This window comes from Limanda limanda, chromosome 20, assembly GCF_963576545.1.
Source record: "Limanda limanda chromosome 20, fLimLim1.1, whole genome shotgun sequence".
NCBI classification, from domain to species: Eukaryota; Metazoa; Chordata; class Actinopteri; order Pleuronectiformes; family Pleuronectidae; genus Limanda; species Limanda limanda.
The window spans coordinates 8,454,180-8,476,651 of NC_083655.1; the positions used below are offsets into that span (position 1 = coordinate 8,454,180).

General features: G+C 46.0%; 1 protein-coding gene across 1 annotated transcript in view; it reads left to right on the forward strand.

The window, feature by feature from the left end:
* The first annotated feature begins 16,610 nt into the window (after positions 1-16,610).
* Positions 16,611-22,472, forward strand: part of gli3 (GLI family zinc finger 3) — a 72,756-nt gene continuing 66,894 nt past the window's right edge. Inside the window, exon 1 of the mRNA XM_061094036.1 lies at positions 16,611-16,743. Coding sequence (XP_060950019.1) covers positions 16,611-16,743 — 133 coding nt within the window. The remainder of the gene's footprint in view (positions 16,744-22,472) is intronic.

The window sequence follows — 22,472 nt, forward strand, 5'->3', positions numbered from 1 at the left end:
TTCTTTCCGGGTCTTGGTTACATTTGTCTAATAAAAATAAAAAAACCAAATGGACTGTCACATAAATTATCATTTTAATATTTCCACTGTTTTTATTTACAATAACAAAATAACATTTTTACAGGCCTCACAAGAGGAAAATGAATCACTGTCAAAATGTTAGTATAAAAAAGATCCAAGGCCTTTATCCACTCAGATTTTAAAGCCTAATATGTAACTGATCATTTGTAAATCAATTTTTATTTATTGAGATTTAAACAATGAGGGCTGTAGTTTTTTCTCCTGTATATTTTACATTTTGTGGCCTGTGCCTTGTTAATTAAGTATTTTTAAAACAATGCAGATAATTATTAATACCATACAATTACCTCTATATCATTGACATTGGAGGTCAAAATTATAACAGCATTTTATTTTCAATGTGCAAACAATTTCTTTTCTTCTGTTTTAAATTAATCAATATCAATCAAATTTTCTGTGACTTTTCCATCAATGACTAAATATTTTTTAGGACAAAGAAAATTCCAAAAAGTTTATATCCTTTTCCAAGAATAAAGCCCCAAAAATGCCTCCATAAAATATACAAAAAATGACTTTCCTATTCGGCGTATGTGAGAATATTTTGAAGGTAATAATGAATCTTGATAGTGATGTCAAACAGGTGCACGTTCACCCAGAAAAAAACAACTTTGCCTCATTATGATGCGGCAGCGGTGATGAATGCAGCAGTGTTTAAGATGCTAATCTGCAGGAATGAGATGCACGACTCGGCGCCGCTCGCTTACTGTAGCCGGAGCAGATGCATCATCGCTGCTCGCCGCCTCTCCTGCTCCACACGTGAGCAGCAGGCGGAGAACGCTCCCCTCTGCAGGAGTGACTCCGTCAGATAGCAGCAGCAGCCAAGTGCTATTTTATCTCGGCGTTAAGTAATTCCATGCATATGGTGACACCGGCCCGGGACACCCGTGATCCGGCAGAATAAGGGCTGTCATGTTAATGCAGGGAGATGACATGCCATTAGCTTTTGAGGTATGGCCCTCTCTCCTCTTTCTAAAGGCCCAGAGGCAGGTTGTGTCCTCAGGCCTCTTCCACTCCGTAGGAAGAATACCTGTTATCAGGGTTTGTATGCACGAGGCCCTAATGAGTTGTGTTGTTGTGCTAATGCTGCGACCTGAAGCATTCAGAGAGGTGGCGGATGTTTTGTTAAAGCCAGGGTAATGTGAAGGAAGCTGCTTTTCCTCCACTTAATGAGGATTGTTGTGTATTTTCAGTGTTAGTTTCTTTTTTTAAATGGCACGTTTCTTGGGACGTTAAAGAAATCACACCGAGGTGCAACTACAATAACAAGTTAGTTTATTGTGACCAGGGAAAGTTTGCAGTAATTCCCTGTGTAATATGATTAGCTGTTGCTTTTCCTTGCATATAACTGGTGGTGCGGTTGAATAGACGGGCCCCCAAAAGACATGTCTCACTTTGATGAACCGGTACTTTGATATGTTGACATCAAATGAAACAGACACAGTGGGGGAAAGAAAGAGGACAAGTCAGACAGAGGTAGTGATTGAGGATAAAAAAAAAAGAGGCTATGCATGAGAGCGTGTGGAAATCCATGTGTGTGTGTGTGTGTAGGGATTTCGCAGAGGAGCGCAGTGAAAAGTTGGGTTGAGATGGCAAACCTGAGGAGCGTCAAAACGTCTGGATGCATTTGCGTGCATGCAGAGACAAGAAGGGGTCCTCGGCTGCGCTCGGGCTTCTCCTTGGCCTCCTAATCCCCAGGCCCAGCCATCCCTTCAGGGCATGCCTCAGATCTGGCTCTCTGGCTCTCTGGGCAGACAACCCAGCTCCGCCAGCAGATTTAATATGCTATGTGTTCCTGCTCCCCCGGCTCCCCTCCACCTCCACCATCATTGTCCCAGAGCGGGACCCCCACTCCCCGCTTCAAGGAGCCTGCTAAAGGCACCTTTCAAGCCGGGTGATGTCTTTGGATAAGGCGTATGATTGGTGGGGGGGGGGATGAAGAGGGTGTGAGACTCAAGATATCGCACTGTAATTTCAGATATGTGCGTTACTCCCATTCTGGAATATTAAACAAACACTGACACAAAACCCATCCACACATTACACTGGAAATCCTGCTTCTTATTCACACTTCTCGGTTTCTTCCTCTTATTTGAACACACACACACTCGTGCATTGTTTTTTTTATTTCCTCTTCTTTTTCCCTTCCTCCTGCAGGAGCAAGTCTTTTTTTTTTTTTTTTTCTCATTTGTCTGAGGGAATAAGAAAAGAGAAGAAAAAAGTGGGAGCTCAAGTTGCGTGAGCCGGGGCTGGTTTGTTTTCCTTCGGCCGGTTGGAAACTTTAACTGGACCTGACAATTAGTCTGGTCGACTTCTTTCCCAGACTCAGGCACCGAAGATGGCGATTTAAAAAAAAAAAAAAGAGAAACTGTGAAAAGAATTAGAATCGAGTGACTTGATTTTTTACGATAGATGAAGGTGTGTGTGACACCTTAACATAAGCCCCGGTGTAGGTCATGGAGCTTTTTTCCTATATGCAGGTTTGAGTGAGAGAACAGACAGTGTGCCAGCTCGCGGCTGCGTTTTCTTTTCTCACACACTTGAGGAGAACCAGGACAACTCGCGCCTGCATGTGGGCGCCGCTCGCTCCCTCCTCTGTTTGCTCTGGCCGCCGTAAAAACGTCCTTAAGTCTGCGGCGTGAAGTATAGCAGCAAGAGGTGAAGTGCTTTGGGTTTGGGGCCCATTTGTTTGTGGGCTCTGTGTAAAGTTGGGGCGCCCTAAAGAAACAGTTTGCCGGTGTCGGGGGGTGTTGTTGCAGCTTTGATGGGAGCTGGTAGTGGCATCCGTGAGGGGGTCCGCGCCTCTCCACCCGGGTGGGGAGAGGGGGACAGATGAACTGGCCACTTGCTGCGAACAATGATCTGTCACTTACCCCTGCTTTTTGATGTGTGAAGCCATGAGACAGGCTGTGTCTACAACACACACAGACGCACACACACACAGACGCACACACACACACACACACACACACACACACACACACACACACACACACACACACACACACACACACACACACACACACACACACACACACACACACACAATCCACACACACACTCTTCCTTAATTATTCTAACTGAGCAAAAAACCTATTTTGGCAATTTTGCATTTCTTTTTAAAACACAACTCCGGCCCTCTACACCAGTGATGAAGTTGTGTGTTATCCTGCAGTGAATCTCTCAATGTGAACCCCCCATGTGTTTGTGATCCCATGCTGCTTGTGGTTTGTCTTGTTGCATCCTGGAGTGTTGGTCGAGAACACACTATTGTTTGAATGTCAAATGTAAATCCCAAGGTTAATACCTGAAAAGCAGCTCAGAGCCACACACTCACTCTGCTCTGCAAACATGTTTAGATGAGTTCCCCCCCCCCCCCCCACTCTGTCCCCTCGTGTTCCCTCTGCGGACTTAAGGGGGGGGGAGAGTTGGAGTAGGAGAGCGGCAGGCATCCTGTATAATAAACTCCACTAGTGTGTTCATCTCAGCAATGAATGCTAACAGTCCCCGGCTCTAATAATGCCTCATCTACAAAAAAAAAAAAAATACCCAAAACAAAAGAGGAACGCTTCTATCTGAGCAAATTGCTGCCCCCCCCCCCGATCTGAAAGAGCCGTCCTGTGACAGAGGAGCATTTGAAGACTAATCGTTTTTTCTCATGCAAAGCACGCTGGTTTAAGAGCCCGGGCCACGGGAAGAGAAGAGGGTTTGTGTTTTAACAATACTCTGCAGGGAGTTAGGAACAGGGTTTTTTGGGGAGGGGAGTGGAGGGTTGAGGAGGGGTGGGGGGGGGGGGGTTCCTCTCTCTCCCTTGCTCCTCAGACAAAGCCCAGTTCCCTTTCAGGGTTGCATGGGGGGTAGGGTGTGTGGGGTGGGTGGTGGGAGATGGGAGGAGGAGGAGGAGGAGGAGGAGGAGGAGGAGGAGGAGGAGGAGGAGGAGGAGAGAACATCCAAGAGTTTGAGTTCCTTGAAAGAGAGAGAGAGAGAGAGACTCCAGCCATTTGTAATGACAGTTTGTCACCGGGTGCTCCTCCAGCTTCCAGGGAGCTGCAGGCCCGACCTTCCACTGACAGGCCGGGAGAGAAGTGGGCCCGAGGAAAAAATTTATAGAGAAACAGAAATATTAACGTGTACATGGGGCCCCTAAAACGTCTTTGGCTATTCCTGCCAGACGAGTGTTTTTATTAAGAGGGGTCGACATGCTTTGGAAATATATCTTATTCATGAAGAAAGCCAGGTTAGACTTCCCAAAGAATTCATTATGTTCCCCCAGATGCGGCTTTGTGGGCCGCAGCCGTCCCTCGGAGGACGTGGAGCGTGGAGCGCCACATTGTAAAGCCTCCCTCAGTGGGCACGGGAGGGAGAAGGGTTCCATTTGTCAAAAGGTGCCGGAGTCTTTTTCCCCTCCTCAACACTTTCCCCGGCTCAGCCTCAAACTCATTGTCTGAGCAACGGCAGGACATTAGTCACCGCAACGCCACGGGAGCCTGCAGGGTCTAAGGACCAGTGCTCTGGAGCCCGGGCCGGGACCGAGGGGAGGAGAGAGAGGGGAGAATGGAGGGAGGGAGGGAGGGAGTGACGGCAAAGGTGAGGGAAGGGCAAGAGAGGAGGAGGAAATGTGGGGTGGATGGAAAAGTGAGGATGAGAGAGCGCGGAGTATGTGTGTGGGAGAGGGAGAAGGAGCATGAGGGGGTTAGATGGAGTGGAGTCTGTAGCTCTACCTCAGGGCTCAGTGTGTAAGCCCCTGTCTACCCCCCCCCAAAGCTGCTTTCACAAAGAGATTTACAAGACAGGTCTCCGGTGTGCTTTGCTGCCCTGCATTATGAGTGAGCCGGTGTGCGAGCGTGTAAATGTGTGTCTTGCTGGAATCGACCTTTTCTGTTTTTTGACTTTTTAAAGGCTTGTATTTTTGAATCATCTATGCAAGAAAAAGATATTCACCCAAATTGTTACCAATCCAGGAAGGTCAGACCCCAACCTCCCCGGTGGAGCAGAGTAAATCACCTATTCCCGCTGGTGGCAGGGTGTGTGTGTGTGTGTGTCTGTGTGTGTGTGTGTGTGTGTGTGTGTGTGTGTGTGTGTGTGTGTGTGTGTGTGTGTGCGCATCCATCCATGTGTGAACGTATTTCACAGATTCACACATACAAGGGATCCTGTTAGCTTTTGGAATTATTTATAAAGCCTGGCTTTTGTGTGGTGCTCTAAGTCCCTGTCTCCTCCCATTACTGCCTATGACTCTACCTGGGCTTCTCTCAGCCCCCAAATGCTCCCTCAGCCACCACCCACTCCCCCCCCCCCCACTCCCAGCACAAGGAACTGGGTTTGGTGCTACGGAGAAAAAACCATTTACAGCCACTGGTTTCCAGAGAGAAACACTTTCTTTTTTCCTCTCTCTCTTTGGCTTCATCCATCATTTTAAAAATGGCGGTTTCAAATTAAAACCATCTCTGTCCACACAAGGGTTCTGGTTCTGTATCAGTTTAGATCCCCAACCCATACCGACACTCACTTACACACCGGGGGTTGAGCGTGTCGGTGTAAACAGGAAGTCGAGCGTGTGCCCGTGTCCCCAGATTGCTGGGATAACAGCTCGTTACCTCGACACGTGAACAGTAATCATTGTAAAAGTCCGAATTTAACGGCACAACATCTGTTCGCAAAAAACATCGTGGTCAGCAACACTTGTAACTGATTATCCTGGTTGTGTTCTACGCTGGTAGCCGAGGTTGTTTTTCCTCTGGATGGGGGTCATGTCAGGATCCTGATGAATCCACCGAGGCTACTCTGTGACTGAAGAGACCCAATCAACATGTGTATCTAGAAATCTAGAAGATAGTACATAAAGAATTAAGTACTCAAGAGGCACTTCTGGCAAGAATGAGTGTTATAATATGGGAAATATATTTAAGTGTGTATTTACAGACGTGAGTATTTATGATTGAAAATCAACAATTACTATATATTATATCACCTCAATATTAACAGCTATGTACCACTTCAGATTGTCCAAAACATTTCCTTGTTCTTTCATTCTCATATTCATACAGACGACATCGGTCTTCAAATATATAACAGGTTATCTACATTTAATTGTAAAGTACAATATTATAAAGTTAGAGGGGAAAGCAGCATTGAAGTCAGCAAGCGTTATTTTTTATTCCCTTTCTGCTGTTTCTGCCCGTCCACACTGAAACACAGCACCGGAGTTTTCAAACTAAAACGGGACCGGAAGCTGAGACTTCTCAGCCTGAACGTCTCTAAAACTCCAGACGTATCCCTAGCCAAGTTGATGCGTTTCAAACAAAAACCATACTAGTGTTGATGTAGCCTTTGTATATATACCTGGATAAATATATTATCTTTTGACAGAAACGTGAAGACAGAGTGAACGCTCATCAGACAGAGACACACAGAGTTATGTGGACTCATCCCATATGGGCCTGATTACCCTGTTATCCAGGAAAGTTTTCTCTCTCCCCCCTCTTTCTTGCACGGCCCGAGCGGGGGTGAAGGTTTTAGTGTGTTTGAGATGGTTTATGTTAATGTTGCTTTTATTGAAACAAGCTGGGATGTGATTATAGTCCCCGCTCGGTACACACAGGCAGCGAACTGCTCCGGTTTCCCCCGGCTCCCTCTGGCACGGAGATCAATGCAAACCAACTAACGCAGGGTAATAAGCCATTAGTACACAACACATTGTTGGAGAGATTTACATACATCGACCCGGCGAACTGATAAACTGGGTTCCGTGTCCTGGAGGTAAGAATGATTGTGTGTGTGAGTGATTAGCTGAATGAACGTCGGGATAGTGTGTGTGTGTGAGAGAGAGGAAGAGAGAGAGAGAGGGAGAGAAGCATCTCTTCCCTGAATGACTCGTCCTGTGTGATAGCTGCCAGATTGTGTAGCTGAGAGCCAGGTTGTCTCTGCTCGTCAGGAGCACCGGGTGGAGGGGGGGGGGGGAGATGTGAGGATGATTACAGTACACTGTTCCTCTGATCTGATTCATCACTAACTGTCTCTCCTGCAAAGGGTGAACTTATTATCCCCGTCTCTACTTCCACGCCGGAGCCAGCTGCTCTCCATGCTTCCCAATTAACCCCAGGCACCCGTCAAACGCTCCAATTAAGGCCTCCTCCTTCTCCTCCTCCTCCTCCTCCTCTTCCTTCTCATCTTCCTCCTCTTCTTCATGACTTTATTTTACCAGTTGCTCCGGTTGGGATGCTCGAGCACGCCGGGGTGAGTGAGCGAGCCGGGAAAGCATCGAGCTTGTTTGTTTAGGAGCTGTCCAAAGCGATGGTGTTCCAGCTCCCAGATTTATTTGAGGCGGGTTTGCAAACAGCTGAAAGGAGTAAACACGCCCAGATGTTTGGCCTCCTCCTCACGATGGAGTCGGCGGGCCTAGGGGGGGGGGGGGGGGGGGCTGCCGCTCTAATGACGGTCTTGTTCCTCTCTCTCTTCATGCCAGGGGTTTTCATGGGGGCCATTTTGTGACGACATGCTTTGGAGTTTATGGGAAGTTTTTTAGCGACAAACACTCAGAAGAGGCTTCGTGATGATTGGCGTTGGTGTTGGAGTTGCGTGAGTCTCTCTCGCTGGGCGGAGAGTTTCCTTCCCAGCGCTGCCTTTCAAAATCCAAAATATTCAGCTGTGTGTTTTTGATGCATGGGTTTCAGATGAGCAACAGAGTGTGTGTGTGTGTGTTACTGTAGGTGAGGTACAGGTTTCAGCAGTACTGCCAAATCCTCTGAGACTGCTCGTAGTGTGTGTGTGTGTGTGTGTGAGTGTGTGTGTGTGTGTGTGTGTGGAGCCTGTGAGTTTGCGCAGAGGAGTGGGGGGGCTCTGAGGCTGATATGAAAGTGAAGGGGAGAGAGAGTTGTCTCCCGACGCTGCCGTCAGGGAGCGGAGAGTCTGCGGGACTCCCTCTGAGCTCCAGCTGTATTTGATCTGACACCTCCACTGCGGTACACTCCACATTTCTTCCATAGAACACATCCTCACCTGCTGCTGATCCACTAACACAAACCCACCGGTCACACAGATGAGGCTCTGGACTCGAACGCTAGAGAATATAAAGTTACAGAAATGAGTCTCATTCAGATTTTCCCAGAGCCTAGGGTGATGTCTTCATGTTTCAGTTCAATATGGTGTTCTCACGTTTTAAGGAGCAGTAATTTAAGAGCATTTTTTCCTCGTTAAACAGTCGTTCGATTAATCAAGTTAGTCCCGTCAGCTCTGGATAATGTACACAGTTCATAGGTAACGAGGTAATTTGACTGAGCTGATGAAAATAAACCCATTTAGTCATTGGGGTTTGCATGAGTGTGATTCATTGTCCTGTGGGTTTAAGGCCTGTGCAGCCCCCCTCATTAGGAGCATGGACTTTATGGTAGTGTACCCCACTCCCCCCCTCTTTACTCCTGTCTATCAGTGACATGTTGAATTAAGGTGGGAGTGCTGATGGAGTGACCTTATTTTAAGGTATTTTTCGGTCTGACGAGAGATAAGGAGAAAACGCAAAGATGCATTAGAGTCGTCCATTCCTGCATCTGTGGAATGTGTGACCCAGTGTTACCCTTTTGGAACCGCTCCCACTCACACAGGAAGTCTAGCATTAAAGCGATGCCATTTCTCCATTTTCTCATCCCTCTCTCCCTCTCTCCCTCTCTCTCCCTCTCTCCCTCTCTCCCTGCATTCTCCTGACTGACTGCGGCGCATTTCAGGACAGCCTCATTCAGCATTCCTTTACATCCCGATTTATTTGCCCACCCCCTCTTCTTCTTCTTCTTATGTTTTTTTTTTTTTTTTTTTTAAGTCTCCCTCCGTTTAGGTCCGGCTTCATCACGCGCGAGCCAAACACCGAGACAACTTCATCACATCCAATTTTCACCCCTTTAATTCGGTTTAAATGGCATGGCCGCGAGGGCCGGGACGGGAATTAATAAGAGCCAATAAAGCTGGCCACTGGGGCATCGAGGCCAGTCTTTAAGTAAACATTATGACTTCTTGAGGGGGGACTCGGGGGCAGCAATTGATGAATTGTGGCGGGGCTGGGGAAGGGCTAATTTCTCACTTAGCCGTCCTGATGGGGCTAGCTAATAGGCCTTGCTTTGCCTGGCTGATTGTCTGCTGGCTTTATTATTGTGCATTATCGCGCTGCCCCCTGGCTGTTGTTAGCGTTCAGCCCCGGAGACGCCCGGGCCCGTCATTAATCATGTATAGCTGCACTGACTCACTCAGCTTCAGCACTTATCCCAATGACACAGAGGAATGAAGGCAAAGGGACGAGGTGGAGGAAGGAGAAGGTGGAGAGGAATGAGAGGAGGAGAGGGAGTCAGGAAGCTGAACTGAAGAGAAGGAAAACTTCAGACCCAAGTGGGCACGAGAGTTTCACACTGACTCCATAACCTGTAGCTGTGTAGCCTCCGGAATGTCACTTCCTTCAGATAGCGCTGCTCTTTGTCACACACCTCAGTGTAAGGCAGCGAGGATAAGAGGAGCATATTCCCCCCGGTCCCCTGGGCTGAGTGTGGAGACCTTCTGTCGCAGCCCTACCTGCCGCTGCCACTGCTCTCGCACAGGACCATCTATCTGCTTGATCCTTCCCTGAGTGCACAGGTGAGGAGGAGGAGGAGGCAGAGAGAGATGTGTGTGTGAGGCTTTCATCAGTGCAGGGATTTTCCCCATCTCCACTCATCTCCTCCCTGGGGTCCCCTTTCTTATTTATGCTCTGCACACAGTGTGATCGCACTTGCATACTGAGAGGTGTGTGTAGAGCACCTGGCGCACCCACTTCCACGCACGTCGTCACACAGCGAGGCTCGGGCGCTCCTCAAGGCGGCGGAGGCGGTTCCTCTTCCTCCCGGTGCCGTGCTCACACACACCAGCATTACATAGGAGCCTCCTAAACAACACAGCACCCGGCACAACATGTACTGTGTCGGTGTGAAGGCACGGTGAAGGATGGTGTCACGCAGAGCTCCTTCCAAAGCCTCGTGTGAAGAATGCCTCCACAAACACACAACTGTTTTTCCTGGAGATGAGAGGCCCACTGACAGGATACAGACCCCACTCTCCTGTGCTGTACAGTATGTGCCATGTGCAGGGGCCACTCGGGTGGAAAACTTGGCTGTGGAGGCTGCGGCGGCTGCTACAACAGCCTGTAATCCTTCTAATAAAGTTTCAAGCTCATGCACGGATGCTGTGCAAACAAAGTTTACGGTAAAGTCGGGAGAAATTATTGCAATAATGCAAATTTAAATCCTGGCAAGTTCAAGGCAGAAAAAACGTTTGCATTTTGAAATGTTTTTCTTGCCGTGCTTCCATGAATCCTCACAGTGATGTAAGAGGCTGCATTGTTTGCTTTGGGCTGATCGAGCAGCTTTTCTGCCATCTCAAGAATCAGGGAAAGTTTCCGATCAAACAAAAGCGCTACCTCTTTAGCATGAGGCAAAAAAAAAGCTTACAACTGGAGGACAGGGGGAAACCACGGCTGTAGAACTGGGCCACCGCAGCAATGGAGCTGCCGGCATTCTCCATTGTCTCCGTGTTCACAGCAGCAACTCGCCCTGACACAAGTGGCTCACAACAAATGCAAAATATATAAATAAACAGTCTAATAAGCAGGGGGCTGTGGGGAGAAGACACACAATTTCCATTGTGGAGCGCGCTTTATTTGGCCCTTATCTGCTGGGTAGCGAGCGCAAAAGAGGCGTCGTGTAAGCATTACGATTACATCGTGTGGGTTTGTTACCCAGGAATGTAAGATGCACTCAGCTCATTCTGCTGTGCGATACACACGGTCCCTCACCAGCCCGACAAAGCATCTTAAGTGGAGAGGTCTGAGGGACCAAGACGCAGGCGAGGATAATCTCATTAGCTCCGCTGAAAGCAAGTGATGGGTTGTGTTTGTAAACTGTTTGTCCTTGACAAAAAAATATAAACACCCCTCAGTTCCACAGCGTTTCCAGTTCCTGGTTTTGTGCACTTGCGACAGCGCCTCACTTTGTTTAGTGATGGAATAATATTATGATGCCGTAGCTTGTTTGGTTTTTGTAAAGTTTCAGAAAATAAATTAAACAAAGCATTAAAAGTTTCCATGCTGCGTTCAGGAGATGATTAAGGAAAAACAACATAATAAAAATTTAGAAATTAGTACATAAAGCATTAAGTACTCAAAAGGCACTTCTGGCAAGAATGAGTGTTATAATATGGGAAATATATTTAAGTGTGTATTTACAGACGTCAGTATTCATGATGAAAATCAACAATTACTATATATTATATCACCTCAATATTAACAGCTATGTACCACTTCAGATTGCCTAAACATTTCCTTGTTCTTTCATTCTCATATTCATACAGACGACATTGGTCTTCAAATATATAACAGGCTATCTACATTTAATTGTAAAATACAATATTATAAAGTTAGAGGGGAAAGCAGCATTGAAGTCAGCAAGCGTTCTATTTTATTCCCTTAAGAGATGTAGGTCTTGAGCTTCTGTTTGATGGCACCACAGCAGATTGGGCACTTGATGAGTGACTTTGAACAATAAATGTATCAACTTTACACTTTGCAAAACTTAAAAAAATAAAACACGGTGGGACTCCCACATTGTGCTTGTAAACAATATGAAAACATGTCACGGCTCCAAAAAGGGTGAGAAAGACGACTAAACCAGTTTGAATGTGCATATTTTGGCCTCAACGTTTATGTGTGTGTGTGTGGCGGGGTGTGACTAAATCCAGCTAAATGGCCCTAACGTGAGGGGCTGGTCCCGTCAGCTGTAGGCCAGACTTACTGCCATCTGGGCACAATGTTAAGTTCCACTGGTGAATGGAAGCCACCGCCACCGCCACCAAATCCCCGATGCTCCCTCCCCTTCCCCTTTGCCTTCCAGGGCCAAGGGCAATCCATAAGTGCAGTGTTGAACACAGCATAGAAACCTAAGTATGTGGTTTCCACAGAGAGTCATTGAGTTCGGGAACACCTCCTCAGCAGGGATTTTCAACCAATGACGGGTCCTCCAACCACCAGCCAGCACCTCCACTGTCTCCTCAAGGGGCCTCATCCCCTCATTGACCTTATCCAATGCAAACACATGCAGCCGGAGCCAGCGCATTCTGTTTTATTGCTAGATTCAGCTAATCTCGCTGAAGGACTTGGACTCCTCCTCCTCCTCCTCCTCCTCCCCCATCGCCCCTCAGTGTTTTAGTTATTCCAGCTGTGCAGGAGCCCTTAATGTTGTTGGCATAGCTGCAAAACGTGCAAAAACACACAGGAAAACATGTGCAGGCATGCAGGGGGCGCACACACACACACACATACACACACACACACACACACACACACACACACGGTCCCACGCTCCACCCTTTCTCCATTCATTTGCTCCCTCTCTTATCCCACTTTTGCTCACAATCTGGCTCAATCGTCTCCATCTCCCATCTCTCCCCTCCCCTCTAACTCGCCCCGCCGCGGTGCGTTTGTGCCGTGTTGATAAGCCTCAGATACCAGATCTCGGTGGTCGCTGATGTAATGATGATGAATGCCGCGGCATTGCCAGTCTCCCCCCCCACCCCGAGGGGCCCTCCACACTGAACGGCCGCCACCTAATGAAATGAACACAAATACAGTACCTCGTCTGTGAGGGGGGGTTTCCAAATCTAAGAAGACACTTCAAGAGTTTATATAGAAATGTCCCCTATAGTTCCTGAGTGTGTGTGTGTGTGTGTGTACGTGCATGTGTTCTCTGTGATGGAAAGCAGGTTCACCTGAAGCAGTTTCATTAAAGTCAAGCTTTGTACAGACGTTGTTTCTCAATAACAAACCGTGCTGATGTTTTGATGCTGTTAGCAGCTCGGGAAAAAAGAACAGGATTTGTTTCTATCAAAGCCAAAAGTTTATTTTGGTGTTCGACTTTGATGTGCACAATTTGCAGATGACTTTCAACCGAGTGCCTTTGTCACCGAGGCGTATAATTTATGTTAAATTGATTTGCTTAATGTGCTTATAAAATAAGAATGTTTTTTTTTCTGAGGGAACAGTCTGAATTGTGGTATTTTAAACCTGTTTAATCGCCTCCCTTTCTGTGTGGAGGGATTACAGTGGAGCACAAATAAAGATACGCCCTCTTTCTCTCTTCTCTAATTGGGTGTAGGACTGACATTTCATGGGAAAGACATTAATATGAAATTAACATTTATTTTTTTCGGTAACAACAGCAACCGGTGCCTCGTTGTAATTCCTTCTTTTTGTACCAGGCGTCTGTGACACACGACTGACGCAGGGTCTGAGTGGAAGTGTCCACACAGATGGTTGGTAACTCCACAGCGGAGGTCAGGTTTCCACCTCCGTCAGTTGATTTGTTCATAAGCCAAATTACACAAAAACGAGATTTGATGGAAGCATATTGAGTCAGGGAGGAATCCATTAAGTTCGGGTGCAGATCAGGAGACGGATCGAGGATTTTCTTTCCATTTTCCTTGATAGAATGAAATTTTTGACCGTTTTCTAAGCAAAGAATTCCCGGATCTTGATGAAAGAAACGGATATCTGTGAGAAAGTTGAATTTGTTGCAGCTTGATTGAAACTATTGCTGTAAGTATGCTTGATTGCAATTCTATCACAAAATCAGATTTCTGCTTATAAGTGGATTGGAGTTTGTTTCCTTCAGTGCAGGATCAGAGAGACACATGGAAACGACTCTGCAAACTACCAACTACTCTGTCCTTATATTAACATCTGATGCAAAAACACATAAAACACATCAGCACTTTGCTTTGATGCTGTGATGCTCTGTAAACACAGATGGAAGTGCCTTCGTGTCGGTGGGACATGGGGGCGTAAATGAGCAACACGAAAAGTCGAAGGCCGAGATAGGAACATCTGCAGCGACCGGGTGTGGTGGGCGTCCAGGTCCGAGGGATTATGGGTGAAAAGGTCCTGCTTTTAATTGCTGCTTTGGAACTGTGGCCTGCCTTGTGGAGCACAAAAGGCCGGTCAGACATGCTTCACTGGCTCGGACTTGTGAATATTTGCCTGACCGGTGGAATGCCAGGCTTTCACCACAGCTCGCCTACAAACCCCCCCGGTCCTGACCATCGCATGACCACTGCTCTCTCAGCTGCTTGTGCTGTGGTCTGACTCACCTGGGGGCCACGAGAAGACCCACACTAAACACACAAAGCATTTAAGGAGCCATTCTACACCGCTGTTGTAGAAGAACTAACTTTTGTTATGACATGTACATGACATCCACTGGGAAAAAATTTGAAGAGAAAACTCTGACGGGCCTAAAAATGATGGCAATGAAAACGAATTCAAAACAAATTGTGCAGAGGTAGCAGCTAACCTGTACAACTACATGGCACAGTTCAATTAGAGTCAGAATGAGGAAGTTACTGAAGACGTACACTGACTCGAAGCAAAGGTGGCGCCCACGACCGTTTTAAAATGTGCAGCTGGAATGAAAGTCAGTCCAATGTTGATATTTAGGAGGTCTATAAAGCACTGGTGCTGCACAAATTTGATCCTTAAAAACCAAACAAACAAACAAACATCATTCATTCCAAAGCACGTCAGCCGACATAGAATTAATTACGATCTTAAGGCAACTTAACGTTTTCAGCAGTTTAGTTTAGTTTAGAAAATGTGCCTTTAACAGACAAAGACAAGCAGTGGTCCAGGGATGAACTTTGAAGAGGAAGACCGGCCGTTTTCCACCTTGAGGTTTGAACCTGGAGAAGACTTGGATGGGGTCGGACCGCCCTCGTCATGTTGCAAGCATAACTAACTAACTAACATAACTAACTAACTACCTTTTGCTCAGGTCCAGTCGTTAGAATGATGTAATGGCAGTTTAAGTTTTACTCTGATCATTTCAGGTCCTGGAAATAAAAGTTAAAAACAAAGGCGTCTGTGATCAGATACGAGTGCAGCAAACGGATAAAAATGTGCACGTGCAGACGTTCATGCACGTGCACATATTCTTACAATTAACTTTTCCTCATGCTGCAAAGACCCCCAGAAATGAAAGCATCCCCTCTATCAAATGCACGCCCCAGTGATTTGAGATGATATCTGTGCGAGTGGGACAGAAAGTCTCTGGTTGTGGATGACGGCTACACATGTATGCATGTGGGAGTGATTAGAGGACAAGCTCTTGTTTAATTCTGTTTTGATTGGTAGGGGAGTAATTGCATTGTGTTCTTTTTTTTTTTTTTTTCCCTTTGCTGTTTTTTTTATTTTTTGTAAGCCAGCAATTGCTTACAGATGTTGTTGCCGGGTCAGAATGGATGACAGACTCTGGTTTTTTCAGGGGGTTGGGAAAAAAAAACAAACAAAGCGCACAGTGTTTGTCTGAAGTTTACCCCTCACCACTTCCCCCTCGCTTTCCCTCCTTGGGGAGTTGGTAAAAATCTGCCCCCCCACCCCTTCCTCCCCACCACCCTTCTCTTGTAGTTTCAGCAGCACGCCTCTGTTTGCATTACAGCCTGACTCTACTCCTGTCCTCTTATAACCATGGATGTTTACGGGTTGGAGGACAATTAAATAGCACAGGTGGGGAATTAGCTGTTCTTCATTGGAAAGAAAACGTCACTCAGACTAAATATTTCCATGAGTTATGGCGGCTAAGTAAAGGCTTTGCATGGGACCAAATGAAGCCGTCCTGTACTTTGTGCAAATGGCGGGTTGCGGGTGTATCACCATGAAGTCTCCATAATCAGACACCTCCATGACCCAGATAGAGTTGAGTTTGTAGACGGCCTCTGAGGTGCTGAACCGAGCAGCATGTCTGCAAGACTGTTGGCTGAACCCCCTTCTAAACCCACAGACAGTATTAACTTGAACCACCTTTATTCTTTGAAAGAAAAATTGCCCGGCACCATGATATTCCCAAAAGGGCCTTCAAACAACCCGTGTTTTTTTTTTCTTTTCTTCCAGGACTGTGAATGTTTCTCACTCTGTGGTATCCCCTTAAGGTTTCTGCTTTCTCTCTGGAAACACTGCCAGAGCCGGATTATCAGTGTATCCACAAGCTACTTCTATTCATATATATATATTAGACATAGTCAGGATGTCCTGCCTCTGCATGTTTTAATTCAGAAGTCAGAAGTTTTGCGTGACACAGTTTGAGAATTAGTTCATTTATATTTTGTTTTTTGGGTTATTGAGATAACAGCCCACTCAGAGCCCAGCAGGTTTGAGCTAAAATAAATGAGGGTGAGTTGTGGGTTGACCCCTGGTCTGCTCTGGGCATCGTGAAAAAAGAGAGGATTGGATCTGAAGTTTTCCTCACAAGGTTCCCAGTGTTGAAGTCTTGTCTCGAGGCTGTGTATTGATAACATGTTTAAAATGTGCTAGATCAAGCAAGAAGCGAATAATGCAGAAATCACCCACATGCGTTATTCTGTTTTTTACAAGTGGAGAGATGAGTGTGTGTGAGATCTGACTAACTTCTTCTTCTTCTTCTCCTTCTTCTTTATCAGTTATCTCGTCGCCATGAGTTGTTGAGGAATGAGCACTCGCCATGGAACACCATTCGCAGGCCAGTTCAGCAGCTGAGAAGAAGAAGAGAGTTGAGACCATCGTGGCGACCAAGGGCTCATCAGTGCGCAATGACATCAGCGAGAAGGCCGTGGCCTCCAGCACCACCTCAAACGGTAAGCCCCGCCCCCAACCCACACCCAGCCACTTCACACAAACACAACTCTGGTCTGTGGGAACACACCCAGTTTTCAGTCATTTTAATAACGGCAACATGTGAACCACACAGCTGTTGTTAAAGTTTTATTCTCCAAATGGTAAATGCTCCGGATAAAAGTTGTAAGTAAATTATTGTTACTGTGGAAAATACATTTTCAAAATGTCGTAATTGAAAGGAAAGTCGTAATTGTACAAGAATGATATTATTACAAGAATAATTGATTGTAAAATTACAGCCTGACACGAAAAGTTACGACTTAAATTGTAAAATTATAACCATATTCTCAAACTTTTATTACTTTAATCTCGTAACTTTTCCTTTCATTATTACAACTATTCCCATAAAATTATGACATTTTTCTTGTAAAATTGTGACTATTCTTGTATTTGAAGTATTATGACTTCATTATCTCCCCCCCGCCCAGCCCAAGCCCCCCTTTAAGTGGCCTTAATACTCCTTCTTTGTGTAATAAACCCACCATCTTAAGACTATTAAAGAGAGAGAGTTTTTATTTAATTTAGTCACGCAGGCGTAGAGCATCTCACTGCTCAGTACTTTCCTGATGCGTTCCAGACCTGTGAGGTTGAGACGGAGGCGGAGCTACACTACGTCACCTTCTACCTTGTTTACATTGTTGAGCTTCTGGGCTGCTACTCATCCACTGAAGGGACCGAGGAATGTTTTCCTTCCGAGCTCTCATCACTGGAAGCTGAAACTGACCAACTCTCCCAAAAAACACGATTTAAAGATGAAGACGGGCACAGATCATTTTCTTATGACTGTTTACTTTTCCCGATTCTCAGGCTTCACCGCGAGTCACATGCAACGCTCGCTGGTAGCACAGCTCTGGCATGTTTACATAGCAATGTCTTCAACACATGCTATTAGAAGTGGCGTGGGGCTTACAGTTCATTAGGCCTGTCGTCATTCAGCCTTTCATTCTCCATTCAGACGCCGGAATGAGGAATATTAGAAGCCAGTGTGTGTTTCTTTCTCATTTTACTGGAAGCCTCGGAGCATCGAGCTTAAGTCATAACAAAACCCGAGTTGAGATCACCACAGTCTAAGCTGCAGCTGTGCTCATTAGCAGTGAGAGGATTTGGATGGTTTTGTGTACGGTGGGTTGGCTCTGGTAGCTGGAGCTGGTGGCCTGATAGAGAGTTTTCTGTCACCCCCCCCCCACCCTCCCTCCACGCTGCTGTTGTCAAATATGATCACCGCAAGTGTGAACAGCAGACAAACCGTTTTGGGGAAGGCTAAACAAACTGCTGCGACTCGGTCCCCATATGGGAGTTATCGCAGGATATGGGTAAGGCAATGCATCCTGGGGCATCATGGGAACACTCACTCTTACTCACTCCCAGATGGCCGGCTCTGTTTAATTTATTAAAAGGGCAGCAAGGGAGGGAAAAAAAAAAAAATGGATGCAATTTGGCTGCGTGATTGTGGATTTTCTGTTTTTTTCTTCTTCTCCATAATGTGCCGGTAATTGCAGCACAAGGTTTGTCTTGAAAACTTTCCTACACCGACTCAGCCGGAAAGCTTCAATCAGAATCAGAATCAGAATCAGAAGGTATTTATTGCCAAGTAGGTTAACACCTACCTGGAATTTGCTCTGGTTATTGGTGCATAGAATGAACATAGAAACATAAAAACACAATAAATACACCACACATAAGAAAAACAATAATAATAATAAAAAAACAATATATATTTACTCACTATTTACTTCTTATTTACTCACTTTTTCTAATATTTATACAAGGTAGCATTTATTTAGGCATAAAAGATAGATATAAAAAGTGAAGTAAAAAGTGAAATGCAAAATGCAAAAAGCAAAAAGCAAAAAGCAAAACAGCAGTGTTGCACTCCCTAAAATACAGTAGACTCATAATTCACTTGAAGATGGGGGGGGGGGTGTGGGATGATACGTATCTGTGCAGAAAGGTCTCCTTTAGATCCCTATCTGGAATCTGGGGAATCATAAGATAGCTTACACATTCTTTGTGTGGTTATAATTACGGCGCATTCCCCAAGTGGCCCCCAGAACTCATAACCTCTTATCAGGTGAAACCCTACACTCGCCTCAACTTTAACCCCCGTGGCCCTTGCTCCGCTGCCTCCTCTGCAAACAAAAGGTAATTGTGAGCAGCTGCGGAACCCTAGTGGTGAAATAGTATTTCCAACCCGGCAAGCAGAGTGAAGCGCCCCCCCCGATCCCGGCACAGTGGAAACCCTGCGGTGCGCCGCGATAAGTTGTGAAAAGTGGGGAAATAAGTGCGAGGAGCAGGTGGAGTGAACTCTGCGGATGTTTGGGATTTGGATCCGCTTGCCAAGAGGTATTGATCTCATCAGATCTTGTTGGATTGACACACTCCCCCCCCCCCCCTTTTGTTATTACTCTTTTAACTTTAAAATCATTACTCAAAGTGCAACTAGTGTAAAAACTTGTGTCTTCCCGTCTTGTCCTGTAAGTTTTGTCCAAGTTGAGCAGCCACAGAGTAATTATTGAGTCCTGGTCGAGCGTTCCCACATGCTTTGCTAAATGGTGGCTTCATCCTGTGTGCCATTCATCTCCGTGCCCCCCCCCCCTCTTGCACTGACAGCTCAAAAGGGCCGACTGTGCCACAACAATGCTGTGATTGGTGCTCTTTAGGAGGGGTTTGGGGTGGGGTGGGGGGTGGGGGGGGGGGGCGCTCCCCTCCTACCCTCATCATTCGGCAGGCAGGTGGACCACAAAGTCCTCTGATTCTTTTGTTGGGTCTCAGGCTTTAAAAAAAAAAAAAAAAAAAAAAAAAAAAAAATAGATGTCCTTGCCTGGAGAAATCTTGTCGTCATGGGATAATTTGCTATTAAAAAAAAAAAAGAGAAAAAAACGTGGCGGGAGCTGAAAAGGTTTGAGGAGAAGAAAAGTTTCTGGTTGGCTGGAGTTTTTTTTTGTGACATGGGTGCTGCTGATTTGAGGAAAGCAAAGGGAGCGAGTTTAGATAATAGGATGAGACTTGAAACATGGGGAGGAGACCAACTGGACCCAGTTCAGGAAATTGTCAGGGACCGCCGCTTTAACATAACAGAGCCCCCCAGTGAAGCAGTTTGCACAGCGGATGAGCCGGGACCCTCCATAATGGCCGTGTGTAAAAGGGCAGGAGCAAGGGTCTCGCAGGCAAACAAGTTAAGCCTTAAAGGGCAACAAATGTACGGCTTTGGTGTAGGTTACCAGAGAAATCCCTAAGCAAATGGAGAGCGTGGCTAAAGTGTTTAAAGAAGAAAAGGAGCACTTCACTGCTTTGGGAAAAAAAAAAAAAAAAAAAATCTCCTGACTGGTGAAGAGAGGGACGAATAATAGAGAGAGAGGAGGGAGAGGGGAGAGATAGAAGACGAGTGAGGGGCCACCTTCCTTTTTTAGGCAGCCATTTAAATGATCAACAGTAAATAGAGGGGAATGTCATCTGACAGAAATAAAGTTCCCGTTAACAGCCGGGATGGAAAGTAATTTACAGATATGCCGTCGCCGCCATCTTTGTGCCTCGGAGATAAGGTTTCATTTCAGAAACGGATAGGAGACATTTTCACTTACGGGCCCCCATTCTGGGACACCTGTGATAACAGCTTGTGGACCCCTAATTGAAAATGGGTTTCAAAATGGATTTTCACTTTTCTTCCTGCCTCCTCTCCCCCCTCCCTCATGACTAACCCCCCACCACCACCACCTCCACCTCCTCCACCTACTCCTCAACACCCAGCTCCATCCCTTGTTTCCTTGGCGTTGGCAGAGGGAGGCAATATTGGAAAGAGAAAGGGAGGGAGAGAGAGAGAGGCTTTCGGGGGGGAAATGGAGCGTTGGGAGCGGATCATCCCTCAGCGCGTGTCAGAGCTATGACAGCAGCGTGATCCGTCTTATTAATGAAATCATTGATCACTTGATGGGGCTCATAATCAACTGTTTCTCTGCTGTATCCTACCCCCCCTCCTCCCTCTCCTCCTCCCTCCTAATCTCGCCACCTCTGCTTTCCACTCTTTGAAAAAATAAATCCACCCTTTACAATGGTCCACTTTGGCTATGTGATAATTTCTGTGCTGCTAAAGGGAATTAATGATTAATAAATACATAAAATGAACATGAACACCCAACCACTGCCCGGTGACAGATGCAGACTCAGGAGATCTGATGAGAATCTGAAAACGTCAAGATCTGCAATAAATATAACGGCTCGCTTTATTAAATTGACAGTCTCTCTTAGAGGTTACAAGCTGCGGGGTATTTTGTGAAATGATTTAATGTATCACAACTGTTCCAAGGTGATCTCTGCCATCTGTATTTGTGCTGTGTGTATTTCACGGGGACCAGAGGAGGAAGCAGGGGCCCCTCTGTGTTGCCCTGCTCTGGGCTCTGCCTGTGGTGGCTAATGAGAGAGGACTGATGGAGGGATAAGGGACCTCATGGGAGCCCGGGCCGGCCCACAGGTCAAACAGCACAATGGAGGAGGCGTTATAGAGCCTGACACACAACCCCACACAGGAAAAACTGGCTTTTAGTGTCAAAAGACCTCTCTGTGCTACATAAATAATACATATAAACATTACAAGTTGTTCAATAAACAAAATGACACTGAAGAAAATTATGTTTCCGCCCGTGTGGCTGTTTAAAAAAGTATCTGAGGTATAAAATATATAATCTACCTGTAGAATCCACTGAGTCCATGTGTACACACACAGTGGATGAGCTCTGCCTTCACTGGAGAGCCACAGCCGTTTCATGGACCTCTGCACTGAAGGCAATTTCCTGCAGCAGCGGGGGGGGGGGGCAGGCGTTTGGCAGCGCCACCTCACAGGGGCCCAGGGCGCAGGATTAGCTTAGCCTCGCTGCTAATCAGGGCGGAGGGGAACCTCAGCTGCTCGGCTCAGTCCAGCCCGGCCTGGCCTCTATTGTCTGGCACATTTCCTCCTGCCCAGAGCGGCCTGCAGGAGCACCGCTGCTCCTTCACTGCTGGAGGAGGCGCATAAGCCACCTCCTTTAGACTCAGAGCATGCTGCGGAGAGGCCGCCAGAACTTCACTGCAGTGGAATTGCTTCTTTCTTTTTTTGGGGGGGTTCATCCTACTTGTTGACATGCTAACAAAAACTTCAATAGTATTATTTTGGAAGTTTTGGCCATTGTTATGGTACAATTCTACTTTCCATTGCAGTTTTCCAAAAACGAGTTAATGAGGCTATTAAAAAATAAAAAATAAAAAAGATCATCTAAATTGTTAGAAGTAATCTTTCATTGCACAGGAAAACAACGGACAACCACAGTAAATACATCACATGAAACCTGACCCACTGTTTGATGTTCAAGTAATAATTTTTCCACTCGCCATTTCTTTCTCCCTCCAATAAGTTGGCTTACCAATACATTTTTTTTATAATTGTTTGTAATTTTTTTTGTAATGTTGCCATATTGCCATATACTAACAATTGTTTTTTTAGTTGTAGAAATGACTATTATAGAAATAAGATTCATATAGTAGAAAACTGTCTAATGTAAAAAAAAAACTACGAAATTGACTAAAATATAATTTAAAAAAGTTAGCATGCTAACTTGTTCGCCCCATGCTGTATTTGAGTCATTCTATCTATGCAACATTCTTCCACTCTTGGGGTGGATACCTCAACATTCTGGCAATATTCTGCCCCCTATTTGTG